This window comes from Pelophylax lessonae (assembly GCF_965119305.1).
Source record: "Pelophylax lessonae genome assembly, chromosome: 1".
NCBI lineage: Eukaryota > Metazoa > Chordata > Amphibia > Anura > Ranidae > Pelophylax > Pelophylax lessonae.
The window spans coordinates 230,390,640-230,404,200 of NC_138768.1; the positions used below are offsets into that span (position 1 = coordinate 230,390,640).

The 13,561-nt window shown below is 42.2% G+C and overlaps 1 protein-coding gene across 2 annotated transcripts in view; it reads left to right on the top strand.

Moving 5' to 3' along the window:
- The window catches only part of CFAP251 (cilia and flagella associated protein 251), a 116,216-nt gene extending 102,752 nt beyond the window's left edge, over nt 1-13,464 (top strand). For both annotated transcript variants that reach the window (XM_082251471.1, XM_082251470.1), the window contains exons 22-23: nt 2,128-2,229; nt 13,198-13,464. In XM_082251471.1, coding sequence (XP_082107597.1) covers nt 2,128-2,229; nt 13,198-13,334 — 239 coding nt within the window. In that variant the 3' untranslated portion in view covers nt 13,335-13,464. The remainder of the gene's footprint in view (nt 1-2,127; nt 2,230-13,197) is intronic.
- Nucleotides 13,465-13,561: the final 97 nt, after the last annotated feature.

Below are 13,561 nucleotides of genomic sequence, written 5' to 3' on the forward strand. Positions count from 1 at the left end.
TGCCTTCGCTCTGTGTGAAGCCCTAGCATCCTAAAGGATTTGCCCTGCATTCGCTGGATGTGGTTTGAGCGATCAGGGTTTAACTGTCGGTCACCGAATCCTTTCGGACGTCTGATTCCCTGTTTGCCCTTCCTGAGGGATCTCATAAGGGTTAGGGTGCGTCTGCTGCAACCATATCAAAATGGATCAGACAGACTATTGTTCAGGCCTATTCACTGAACGGTCAGGTTCCTCCTTTCCCTGTGAGGGCGCATTCTACTAGAGCGCTGAGTGCCTCTTGGTCTTTTCACCATCAGGCTTCTGTGGCTCTGGGTGTGTAAAGCGGCGACCTGGTTGTTTGTACACACTTTTACAAAATTCTACAAGATTGATGTGATGGCATCCTCCCATGCTTCCTTTGGCCTCAGAGTTTTGCAGGCCGCTGTTTGCTGAAGACACTGAGCGTTCCCCTTCCATGTACTCCTTGCTGCAAGACCACTTATAGGTGAGGGCAGTGGCCATTTGTTTCAACCACTTGAAAGGTTGTACCTTTTACATAAGCAGCTTTTTTATTCTGCTGTTTTATAAACACGTGAAAGACATGTTGTTTTTCCTTCAGAGCTTCTGTTTCTGTTATTTACGTGAATTCTAGAATTTTATGCTGCATTGGTTATTGCATTGCAATTGCTATTGTGGTGATAGCCTCTGTTTCACTCTGTAATAATTTTGTTTCATGGTACTTTATCTTAAAGCAGAACATCGGGAAAATAAATGTTTTCCTATGCAGTGGGGCTGTGCCTGCACTGCATAGGTTAATTGCTCGTTTGTCCAGGGTCGCACAGAAAGCCTATACTTACCAGAACCTTCAATCCTTCAGAAAACAGCACTCCCCTAAATCCAGCAGTGGACTGTTTCTGCTGTCCTCGTGTTCATAGCCGGTCTTTGGGCATGATGACATCAGAAACAGTTCATGCACTGCGCTCAGAGGATCGGCAGTTTAGGTAAGTATCTCCGCTTTCCTCATCCTTAGGCAAAAGCAAGCAGTTAACCTAAGCAGTGCAGGCACAGCATCACTGCATGGGAATTCGTTTTTTTTTCTCCCCTGGAATTCTTCTTTATTATAACACAAGTAACAGCTGATTTTAAAGTACAGTTAACGTGTAAGTCAGCCATTCTCAGCCAAGGTTCCTTAGAATCATAGGGTTTCTCCAGAGGTTACTTGAGCTGTGGCTGATGGTCCTTTTTTCTGATGGTGTCTGCAAAGTCTTGGGTCTTACGCCACTTAACAGAACCAGCAGCATGGCGCCACTGAAGTGTAAGGTGGATTCTTCCCACGGACCATCAATGTAAGAGACATTCTTTACACTGACCATCAATGTAAGAGACATTCTTCCCACTGACCACCAATATAAGGTACATTCTTCCCACTGATCATCAATTTAAGGTACATTCTTCCCACTGGTCATCAATGTAAGGAGCATTCTTTCCACTGATCACCAATGTAAGGTACATTCTTCCCACTGATCATCAATGTAAGGAGCATTCTTTCCACTGATCACCAATATGAGGAGCATTCTTTCCACTGATTACCAATGTAAGGAGGGCATTCTTCCCACTGATCCTCAATGTAGGGTACATTCTTCCCACTGATCACCAATGTAAGGTACATTCTTCCCATTGAACATCAATGTAAGGTACATTCTTCCCATTGAACATCAATGTAAGGAGAATTCTTCCCACTGATCATCAATATAAGGCACATTCTTCCCACTGATCATCAATGTAAGACACATTCTTCCCACTGATCATTAATGTAAGGCACATTCTTCCCACTGATCATCATGTAAAGGACAAATGTATTAGATTGGAACCTCTCACAAGCAAGGCTCCCCTAACCCTTTTCTGTTGAGTTGTAGTGTAACTGTACTGTCTTCCATTTTATGATAAAGGACTGCGCAAACTTTTGGCACTACAGAAATCCTACAAAAGAATAATAGTTTTCCCAATGACCCCTGATAGCAGGGTTTTTTGAGACCTGAAATTTTATTTAGGATTCCTAAAAAGGTTAAAAAGGTTGGGAAAGGCTTATGTGAGTTAGAGTTTTTGAATCTTCACCTTCACCAATTATTTCTAATATGTTGCACACAGGTGAGCATATGACAGAAGAAGAACTTGCAGAATATTTTACAACCTTGTTGGGATTAAATCCAGAAGGTGGAAGTTCAGAACTGGACACCTATAATTCTACAGGTTTGTTACAAAATGGAGTGCACCCTCCAATCAAACATAAATATATTAATATGATAAAGGTTACCTGCCAGGTTAAAAAGTTTAAACAAACCAACAGTACTCATTAAGTGCTAATATTTTTCTGTGCAATCAAGGAGCCACTTCAGCCTCCAATGCAAGGTATTTAGGTGGGTTCACAACAGATGCATTTTGAACACGGTGCGAAAAAACACCCACGGAACGCAGGTTTCACGCACACGTTCTGGTGTGAACCAGCCCTTACTCCATCTTGGAGCTCTGCCACACTTCCCTGTCATTTAACAATTTAAAGGGAGCTCATCTATTGAGTACTGATGCACTCATGCTATAGTTTTAAATGGCACCAGGTGTGACAGAGTGCTGGGTCAAAGAAGAATTTGAAGTTTGTATGTAATATTCCATGGAATTGCTGGGCTCCCTGGATGAACAGAAAAGGCAGTACATTGTGAATGCAATAAGGAAGTTGGTTTATTATGCTTTTTTGGCATGATAGGTTCCCTTTTAGGCCTCATGCACACTGGAGGTTATCAAAACGTCAGAAGAAAGCTGGAGCTGTAGAAGGAATTTTTCAGCTTTTTTGCAGTAGCGTTCAGCGTTTTTTAGCAAAACTATACTCCCACAAAAGCTTATGGTTCAAAAACATTATCAAATGCCAAAAAGCCAAATTTGTCAGCCTTTTGTTGCCATTTTTCAGTGTTTTTAAGCTTTTATCAGAGTTGGAGCATTTTTACAGAGGAAAAACTCATCTCAAAACCCACTAGTTCTGGGTTTTTTTCCAGCCAGAAAACACCCCTGACAAAAACTGCTGATAACAGCCTAAGTGTGCATGGACACATAGGATAACATGCTGGGGAGTTTACTGACTACAGAAAAAAATATCTGAAGCCAAAAACAGCAGCTGTAAAAACGTGCAGTGTACATGCGGCTCGAAGGACCATTTGTAAGGGTAACCCCAAAACTCATGGGTTTCCGTAACATTTTGACTGTTGAAGCCAGATTGAAAATTATATTTATTTAGACAAACATGTAGATAGGAAGCCATGTTTGGAGAGCAAGTCAATCACATTACATTCTGTTGGCTTAATGAACATTGCTCTAACTTCTTAAAGACTTGTATTACAATTTATACATTCTGAAGTAGGTGGCACCTATCTATCTAAAGTTCCTTTGAAGTTCCATCTCAGTCTTTGATAACATTCTTTGATATGCGAAATGGACATTTAACATAAATGTGTCACTTCCAAAGCTTATTGGCTAAACAGGTCTTCGAAAGGTCGAGATAGCAATCTAACAACAGGAGGCATAAATGGCTTTTGAAGACAACAGCTGTATACAATATGACTTATCACAAAATATATATCCAATATATCTCCTTAATCATAAATCCATGTTTGATAATCATAAGTAAATATTTAATAAAATGGCTACTTCCCTTTTCCTCATCAAGGCCTAAGAGGAGTTTTTTAGCTGTAAAAACGCTTTAACTCTGATAAAAGCTGAAAAACAATTAAAAAAAAAAACGCTGAAAAACTTAGCTATTCTGCGTTCATCAGGGTTTTTGAGCCATAAGCTTTTATGGGAGTATAGTTTTGCTAAAAAAAAAAAGGCTACAAAACACTACAGCTAAAAACACTTAAAAAACGCTGAAAAACTCACTCTACCCTACTAAAAGGGAATACAGTACACATGTTGTGGGGCCCTAATTGGTGTTGCGGGATTCATTGTGTGTAGTCAATTGTAATTCTCTCTAAACTCCTGTAGTTAATTGCATCCTTATTTTCTGAATGGCTACAAATGTGCACCTGAAAATGCCGTGTTCCCACATCTCTGGTGCTGTCTTCTGTAGTCATAACAGAGCATAGGCATGCGCACAGGGTGTGTCAGGTGTGTAAATTGTAAAAAATAATAAAATGATAAAATCTACTGACACTGTCCACTGATCTACTGATACTGTGAGCCCCTTGCATTATATGTTTTAGCTTTGGGGTGCACACCATAATGCAATAGGCTGCGCACACCTATGTAACAGAGGGAGTCTATATAGCATTCACTCAAATGAATAGAGGCAGCCAAGGATTATATCAGATCTGCACTGAAGGTATATTGACTTTTATGACTTCAGCCTTGTGTTTCCTGGATAGCACTAGTAGCTTGGTTACTGGTTTTCTTTGGTGTTTTTTTTTTTTTTGCAATATATGTTCTCCAACATGACTGACACCGTAAGGCACAGCATACCACGCTCCTGGGCTTCTCTTTTACCTTTCTGATCCTACAGATCTATCTTTATGATCTTACTGGAGTGCATAGCTATTTTGTACATATTTTGTTTATATATTAATTATGTTCAGGAAAAAAAATCTGTTGTCAGGTAAAACTGGAATATTGAGTATTATTTTTTAGCATTTGTATAATGGGTGAAGCCTTTGCGTTCTTTTCATGTGTGTTTCAGGGATTGTTCAGCAGTGTGTTGATAAAAGCTTGTGGTTTAGAGACCTCCATAGCAGAGGCTATAATTTACAGACATACTAAGTGACTTATTTCTTATCAGAGGGCTCAGTCTCAGACTTCAATTAGACAAAACCAGCCACGAAGCAAGGTGTTAAAACAAACAATAAGTACTTGTACATACTGTAAGAGTGTGTGTGTTTATTTATTGAAAAAAGTACTCAAACACCAGTTAAAAAAAACCCCAAAAGAATTGACCCCAAAATATTAAATTTTCCCCTTAAAGGATTAATTCACCTTTATAAAAAAAACTGCCTATGCGGGTGTAGATAAAAAACAAACTGTGCAGCTCTGGCTAAAGCTGAAAAATTCCCTTGGTATAGGTGTAGGTTATTTACATACCTCCTGAAGCCTGACAGGAATACTCCTAGGAAGTTTCTAGGACGTTGCTAAGTGAGGCCTAGTCATTACTGCTCACCTCATCCATCATAGGAGTGAGCTTTTTCTCTGAATCAAACCCTCTCACATGGCTCTTTCTCTCCCCGATGCAGTAGCTCTGAGCTCAGCGTTTAAAAGCTCACCTGTGATGGTGGAGGTGAACAGTGATGACTAGGCCTCACTTAGCAACTTCCTGGGAGTATTTCAGTCAGGCTTTATTGGTATTTTTTGGTAAAGGTGAACTAACTCTTTAACCACTTTACCGCTGCTCACTAGAGCTCTACTGCGGCAAAGTGGCTCGATAACGTCTGGCGACGTAGACCTACGTCACCAGACATTCCCCTCTTTCGGCGGCACACGCGCTGCCGGAGGCTCCCTCCCGCTGTATTCAGTAACAGCGGGAGTCGGGCCAGGGGAGGAGCGACGGCGTTCGCCGCTGCTCTTCCCCGATCGTCGGGGAATCGAGTGTGGAGATCCACCTGCTTGTGTAAACACAAGCGGGCGGATCTCCTATGTGACAGGCAGGGTCAGATTGCAGGGTTAGGCATAGCTGAACCTGCGATCTGTCCTTGTGTCACATAGTCCCCTCCCCCCACACACGTCAGTAAGCACCAGGCATACATTAACCCCTTGATCACCAATAAAAATTAACGCCTTCCCTGCCAGTGTAATTTTTACAGTAACAGTGCATATTTATAACACTGATTACTGTAGTAATGTCACTGGTACCCCCAAAAGTGTCAAAAATGTCAGTCAAGGGTCCGATCTGTCTGCCGCAATGTCGCAGTCCCGCAAAAAAAATCGCAGATCACCGCCATTACTCGGCGAAAAACACCAAAAACGACAGAAATCTTTCCCTTAGTTAGTAAACGCAATCTTTTGCGAAAACCAATCAAAATACGCTTATTGCGATTTTTTTTACCAAAAATATGTAGCAGAAAACAAATTGGCCTAAAATGATAAAAAATTTTGATTTTTACATTTTTTTGGGGGGGAATTTCATATAAAAAAAATGTGAAAAATATTGTTATGTTTTCAAAATTGTCGCTCTTTTTTTGTTTATAGCGCAAAAAGTTAAAATCGCACAGGTGATCAAATATCACCAAAAGAAAGCTCTGTTTGTGGGAAAAAAAGGACGCAAATTTTGTTTGGGTACAGCGTTGCATGACCGCGCAATTGTCAGTTAAAGTCGCACAGTGCCGAATCGCAAACAGTGGCCCAGACGTAAGACAGAAAAATCCTCCGGTGGTAAAGTGGTTAAAGATTAACTCCCAGAAAACAGCTAAATGCACAGACAGGGGTTGATTTACTAAAATTGGAGAGTGCAAAATCTGGGGCAGCTGTGCATGGTAGCCAATCAGCTTCTAACTTCAAATAAACTAATAACTATTGCTGTGCCTACCCCCTTATATGTGTATTAATATAGTTGTTATCACGTACCTCATGGAGATCGAGCTGTAGAGGGGACTTCTCTTGCACCTCCTGTCCAACACCCCTGGTAGAGATGACAGGTGGTGTGGGGCAGAGTGGTACCAGGGCCGGTATAGCAGGTGGCACTAGCTGCGGCTTGACAGGAAACCGATGACCGTGGATCACCGGATGGGCACCTGGAACTGGAACTCCGTGATGCTGGATGAGAAGGCAGGAGCATAGCCGGAACACAACACAAGCCAAGGGGTCATCAACAGCCGGGCAGCACGGGTACAGGAACCTGAGATGGAAGCGGTGTTAAGATACAAGCCGAAGTCGGTATACAGTCTGGCAGCGAGGTGCAAAGGCATAAGACAGGAGCAGGGTCAAACACAAGCCGAGGTCACAGGTAGGCAGGCAGGAATCCAGAGGAGAGTCGAGGACAAGTTAAGTCAACACAGGTAAACCGGAAGAAGGTCAGAGCACAGGTGAACAGGATATTGTGCCAATCCTTCAGTGACTCCCACCACAATTCAAGTATTGCGCTCACCTCCACATTTGACCTCTCATACCAGGTCAAGTTGCGCTTTCCCCTACTGTGGCCCCTCTGCACTCCTCCTCCTCTTCTCCTGTACCTTCTGGTATCCTGGGTCTGTTCCCATAATCACGTGTGTTCCTCAGGAAGTCACGTGACTGTGACAACATACGTTGGGTGGAGGCGGGTGATGTTCCAGAGACCGGAAGTGACGCGGGAGTCTCCGAGCCCCACTGTTATTCCGCAGCAGAAGGTTTTAAACTGTAAATGTAAGTGCTACAATTTTTAATACACTCATTTTAATTTACTACACTATGAGAATGCCCTTTCTTGCATGAATTTGCATACAGTGGTGAAACCGCAAATTTAAGGGGCCATACATGTGATTACGGGAACAGACCCATGATACCAGAAGGTGCAAAGGAAGAGGAGGAGGAGTGCAGAGATGCTCAGTTTTTTGTGCCCCACAGTAGGGGAAAGTGCAACGTGACCTGGTATGAGAGGTCAAATATGGAGGTGAGCGCAATACTTGAATGGTGGTGGGAGTCACTGAAGGATTGGAACAATATTGTGAAAAATAATTTGATTCACTTTGAACTGCATCACAGTTTGGATTATTTTGAAGGACACTCAAAAAGTTGAAATTAATTTTGTTTCACTGTATTCATTATATATATATATATATTTTTTTACTGTTATTTGTACTCGGTATACGATTGGAAGTGTCATACAGATTATCATAGCTTACCTACACCTATAGAAATATGTAGAGAATTTAGATTGCTTATGTTCATGATTGATGCACATTTAATATAACTGCTCCTGGACCACCCCACGTACATGTACTGCAGCAGGATGGCTCTTCAGCGCAAAATTACGTAAGTGTATGTCATTATTTCCAGGTCTGGGGCACGCATGCGCATCGCCTGCAACCTGCTGTGATTGGACACAGTGGGAGCCAATCAGCAGGTCCGGCAGACCCGATGTTTTCCGATACCTGGCGATCATTACCGAGAGAGGCAGAACAGCAGTCTGCCTATGGAAAGAAGGCAGATTGAAGTTCTGTCAGAGGGGAAGAGGGAGATCCTGTGTTTCTTCTAAGCAGGAACATGGATCTCTGTCTTCTCCCAGTTAAAGCATCCCCGCATAGTTAGCAGGCACTCCCAGGGAATACATTTAACCCTTTGATCACCCCTGATGTTAACCCCTTCCCTGCAAGTGTTATTAATACAATGACAGTGCATATTTTCCAACACTGATCACTGTATTAGTGTCACTGTTCCCCACAAAAGTGTCACTAAAGGCTCGTACACACAATAAGAAAATCGGAAGGAAAATTTTGTCCGACGAACGATCTGCCAACTTTCGGATTGTTAGTATAGTGCTTTCGACAGCCGATTACGAATTTTCGGATGACAAAAACTGGATGTGCAGGCTATAAAAGTTTTATCGTACATCAACACAACATCCGATTTTTGTTTAGCTAGTACAGTTTTCGTCTGAAAAAAATCGTAAGAGCAAAACAAGGCATGCTCAGAAACGAAAGAATACATACAAAACAAATCAACACATGACATCACTTCTGAAGTGGAATTCTGTCATACATAGTTACATAGTTAGTCAGGTTGAAAAAAGATACAATTCCGTCCGGTTCAAAAAAAAAAAAACAGTATTAAAAACCCAAACATACAATCCCATATACACAATCCTATACCCGCTGTTGATCCAGAGGAAGGGGAAAATAAACCCCAGTAAAGCATAATCCAATTTGCTACAGCAGGGGAAAAAAAATTCCTTCCTGATCCCCCGAGAGGCAATTGGATATTCCCTGGATCAACATTACCTAAAAAAAAATTTATTACACATTTATATTATGTACACCTAGGAAAGAATCCAGGCCTTTTTAAAGCAATCTACTGAGCTAGCCAGAGCCACCTCTGGAGGGAGTCTAGTCCCTATTTTCACAGCTCTTACGGTGAAGAAACCTTTCCGTATTTGGAGACGAAATCTGTTTTCCTCTATTCTAGATGTAAAGATTGCCCCCTTGTCCTCTATGTGTTAAAGTGAACAACTCAACACCAAGTTCACTATATGGACCCCTTATGTATTTATACATGTTGATCATATCCCCCCTTAATCTTCTCTTCGCAAGAGAGAATAAATTCAGTTCCTCTAATCTTTTCTCATAGCTGAGGTCCTTCATGCCTCTTATCAGTTTGGTTGCCCTTCTCTGCACTTTCTACAGTTCCCCGATATCCTTTTTAACCACTTTACCACCGGAGGATTTTGCTGTCTTCCGTCCAGGCCACTTTTTGCGATTCGGCGCTGTGCGACTTCAACTGACAATTGCGCGGTCGTGCGACGCCGTACCCAAACGAAATTTACGTCCTTTTTTTCCCCCAAACAGAGCTTTCTTTTGGTGGTATTTGATCACCTGTGCGATTTTTACTTTTTGCGCTATAAACAAAAAAAGAGCGTTTATTTTGAAAAAATAACAATATTTTTAACATTTTTTTATATGAAATTCCCCCCAAAAAAGATGTAAAAACCAATTTTTTTAAAAATTTTTGGCCAATTTGTTTTCTGCTACCTATGTTTGGTAAAAAAAATCGCAATAAGATTATTTTGATTGGTTTGCGCAAAAGTTATTGCGTTTACTAACAAAGGGAAAGATTTCTGTCATTTTTGGTGTTTTTTTTTTTAACGCGTAATGGCGGCGATCTGCGATTTTTTTTGCGGGACTGCGACATTGCGGCGGACAGATCGGACCCTTGACTGACATTTTTGACACTTTTGGGGGTACCAGTGACATTACTGCAGTAATCAGTGCTATATATATGCACTGTTACTGTAAAAATGACACTGGCAGGGAAGGGGTTAATTTTATTGGAGAGGGAGGGGTTAATGTATGCCTGGTGCTTACTGACGTGTAGGGGGGGAGGTGACTGAGTGAGTCATGTACAGATCGGATGTCCAGCTATGCTGAACAGTCCGATCTGTCACTCCCTGTCACTATGGAGATCCGCCCGCTTGTGTTTACACAGGCGGGCGGATCTCCACACTAGATCCCCGGCGATCGGGGCAGAGCAGCGGCGATCGCCGCTGCTCCTCCCCTGGCCCGACTCCCGCTGTGAATGAAAACAGCGGGAGCGAGCCTCCGGCGGCGCGCAAGCACCGCCCAGAAGGGGGAGTAGTACTATGTCGTCAGACGATAACGAGCCACTCTGCCGCAGTAATATTACTGTGGGCGGAGGTAAAGTGGTTAAGAACTGGTGCCCAAAACTGAACTGCTTATTCCAGATGAGGTGTTACTAATGATCTGTACAGGGGCAAAATTATATCTCTCTTTCTCTCTGGAGTCCATGCTTGGCATTGCATGCTATTATTAAGCTTATGATCTACCAGAACACCCAGATCCTTCTCTGCTATGGATTCCCCCAGTTCTACTCCACCTAGTATGTATGATGCATGCATAGTCTTAGCCCCCAAGTGCATAACTTTACATTTATCAACATTAAACCTCATTTGCCACATAGTTGCCTAATGAAACAGTGCATTGAGGTCAGCTTGTAAATTGGAGACATCCTGTAAAGAAGTTATTCCACTGCAAAGCTTGGTGTCATCTGCAAAGACTGAAATGCTACTTTTAATCCCAGAGCCTATATCCCGCTAATAGGACAGGGCTCTGCCTTAGTTACATAGGCAGGGCACTGTCCTGTGTAAATTCATGTCGATCGGTGGATGCCAGCGGTAATCCATTGGCTGGCACCTGCTGATAGACATCTGATGTGTTTAGTGCCGGTTCACATTTCTGCAATGCGGGAACACTGCGAATATACAGCGTGTTCCCGCATCCGCACCCCTGGCAGTTCACACTGCCATATGCGATACGCTGTAGGTGTTAATTAAAAGTTAACGACACCCCCAGATCAGATCGCATATCGCAGTGCGATCTGAAAGTTTGCCCATAATCGGATCACACTAGTGTGAACCACCATGCGAACCGATTTTGCTGCGGACCAAAAAAAGGGTCCTGTGCGAGTTGGGTGCGATTGCGGTGCGAATTCAGCCATACAAACTGTATGGTTGAATTTGCACCACACAGAGATCGCATGTAATTTTAGGAGCAGTGCGCTCCGAATTACATGGATCTCTGTGATCGCAGAAATGTGAACCGGCACTTAATCATAGCACGGTCTGGTCGCCGGCGGCTCGCACGCGCGCCCCTACCCCAAAGTGGCAGATCACGTACCTAATTGACACCGTATATCTGTTTTATACGGTCAGCAAGCAGTTAAGCTGTGGCAATAAAATACCTGGAAACTGGTTTCTATGCAGAGCTGCACCAGATTTTGCACTTTCCAGTTTTGGTAAATCAACCCCACTGTGCTTTAGCAAAATAAATGTTATCCAGTTAGAGTTTAGATCCAATTTTAACCAAGTGCAAGAGTTCATCGAAGGAAGTTCAGAAGCAGAGTATTTTGTACCATTATGTTGTGGGTCATGTTGGAAGGTGTGCTGCAGTGCTTTATTGTGAAAAATAAATGGTCAATCCCATATATGGTGTATTATTACAATTCACACAGTAAACATTTAAAAAGGCTGGAATTTTTATTGAACTTACATTTGTGTTCATTATAATTTTTGTGTTTACTGTGAAATCCATTCAGAAACATTATCAAAATGTTTATGCTGCTTTTGTATCTGAGCACATCTACAGTGAAAATCAATCTCAAAAAATGTAACCATTCTAGTGCCAAATGTTCTGCCAGTGCTTATTTACAGGTGTCTACCTTTGCTTGCAGTACAGAAGTGCAGAGTCGGGGGCCTCCAAAAAAATAAATAAATAAATAAAAATTAAATAAGGATTGTGTAAAAGGGATGGAGGAATTGTAGATAGGGATGAGGACAGTCATGCAAAGTAATTGAAGAGGGTACATTTCCACTTAGGGAATCAAAAATGATTGTGAGGCCCTAAAATTCTATACATTATAGCAGGGGTGAATTTGACCTAAAGCTAGTACCCATGATCACTATGTGGAAGCAGTAGTCTCTCTACAGAAATCCAACACTCCCCTCAATCAGTTTTATTGACCTCTGCAATGAGACCTTTACTTACCCATAAAGAGCAAAGCTCCCACTCTGCAGTTACTGGCAGTGGACGGGCTTTTCTGTAGCGTTTATAAATAGAAAACGAACTGTAAGACATTGGACACCTTTTTTTTTGGTGCACCTGGAATGTCTTTAGCTTAGTATGAACTGAAGGGTAAATTGAGATTTAACTCTATGATAGTGAGTAAAGTGATACTAAAGTCTCTTTTTTCAGTTAAAATAACAAACATGTTATATTTACCTGCTCTGTGTAATAGTTTTGCAGCCCAGATCCTCCTCTTCTCGGGTCCCTCTTTGGTGCTCCTGGCCCTTCTCTCCTGTTGAGTTCCCCCACAGCAAGCAGCTTGCTATGGGGGCACCGAGCCAAGCCGCAGCTTCCTGTATCCATTTAGACCCAAACCCTACCTCACCCTTTTCCTTTCTCTCCTCATTGGCTCACTGACTTTGATTGACAGCAGCGGGAGCCAATGGCGCTGCTATCTAAACCAATGAGGAGGAGAGTCCCGGACAGCCGAGTCTCTCGTGCAACATCGCTGGATCTAGATGGACCTCAGGTAAGTATTGGAGGTGCTGAGGGGGGCTGCTGCACACAGAAGGCTTTTTATATTAATGCATAGAATTCTTATGAATTTACAACCACTTTAAGCCTTGAGTTACATACAGAGAGCACAACCTACCTGCTCAATATTTCCATTATTAATCCAGGTATTACTATAGTGCAGTGATGGCGAACCTTGGCACCCCAGATGTTTGGGAACTACATTTCCCATGATACCCAACTACACTGCAGAGTGCATGAGCATCATGGGAAATGTAGTTCCAAAACACCTGGGGTGCCAAGGTTCGCCATCACTGCTATAGTGTATCAATCTATTAAGATAAAAAAAACCTTCTGCCTTTACAATATGTATAGAGCTTTAAGTGGCGATTTACTGAAAGTTCAGAATTCTTGGAAAACGGTAGAAGGACCTGAACTAAATCTGGCTTTTTCCTATTACTGGATGTTACAGGTGCAGCGGAATTACTTGAACAAGAAATCCCAGAGGAAATTACAGCAGATCTATTCGCTGTGGAGATTCTTGGTTTACCGATCCGTACAGCTGACAAGAATGAAGAGCACTCTCAAATTCCAGAGGCTGCCTCATGATAGGAGTTGATGATTGCTAACAATGGTCCTTCTAGTTATAAAGTGCCAAAATGTTTTAGATGAAGTAGGGAATAGTTTAAATGCCTGCCCGTTGTGGGTATTTTTTTGTCTGTTTAGAGATACACAAAAGGAAATGAGATGAATTATCTCCAAAGTGAGATGAAATCCTTTCTCGGACAATTGTCAACAGAACTGTTGTCCCAATTGAAATGTTTCCCCCTTGTCTA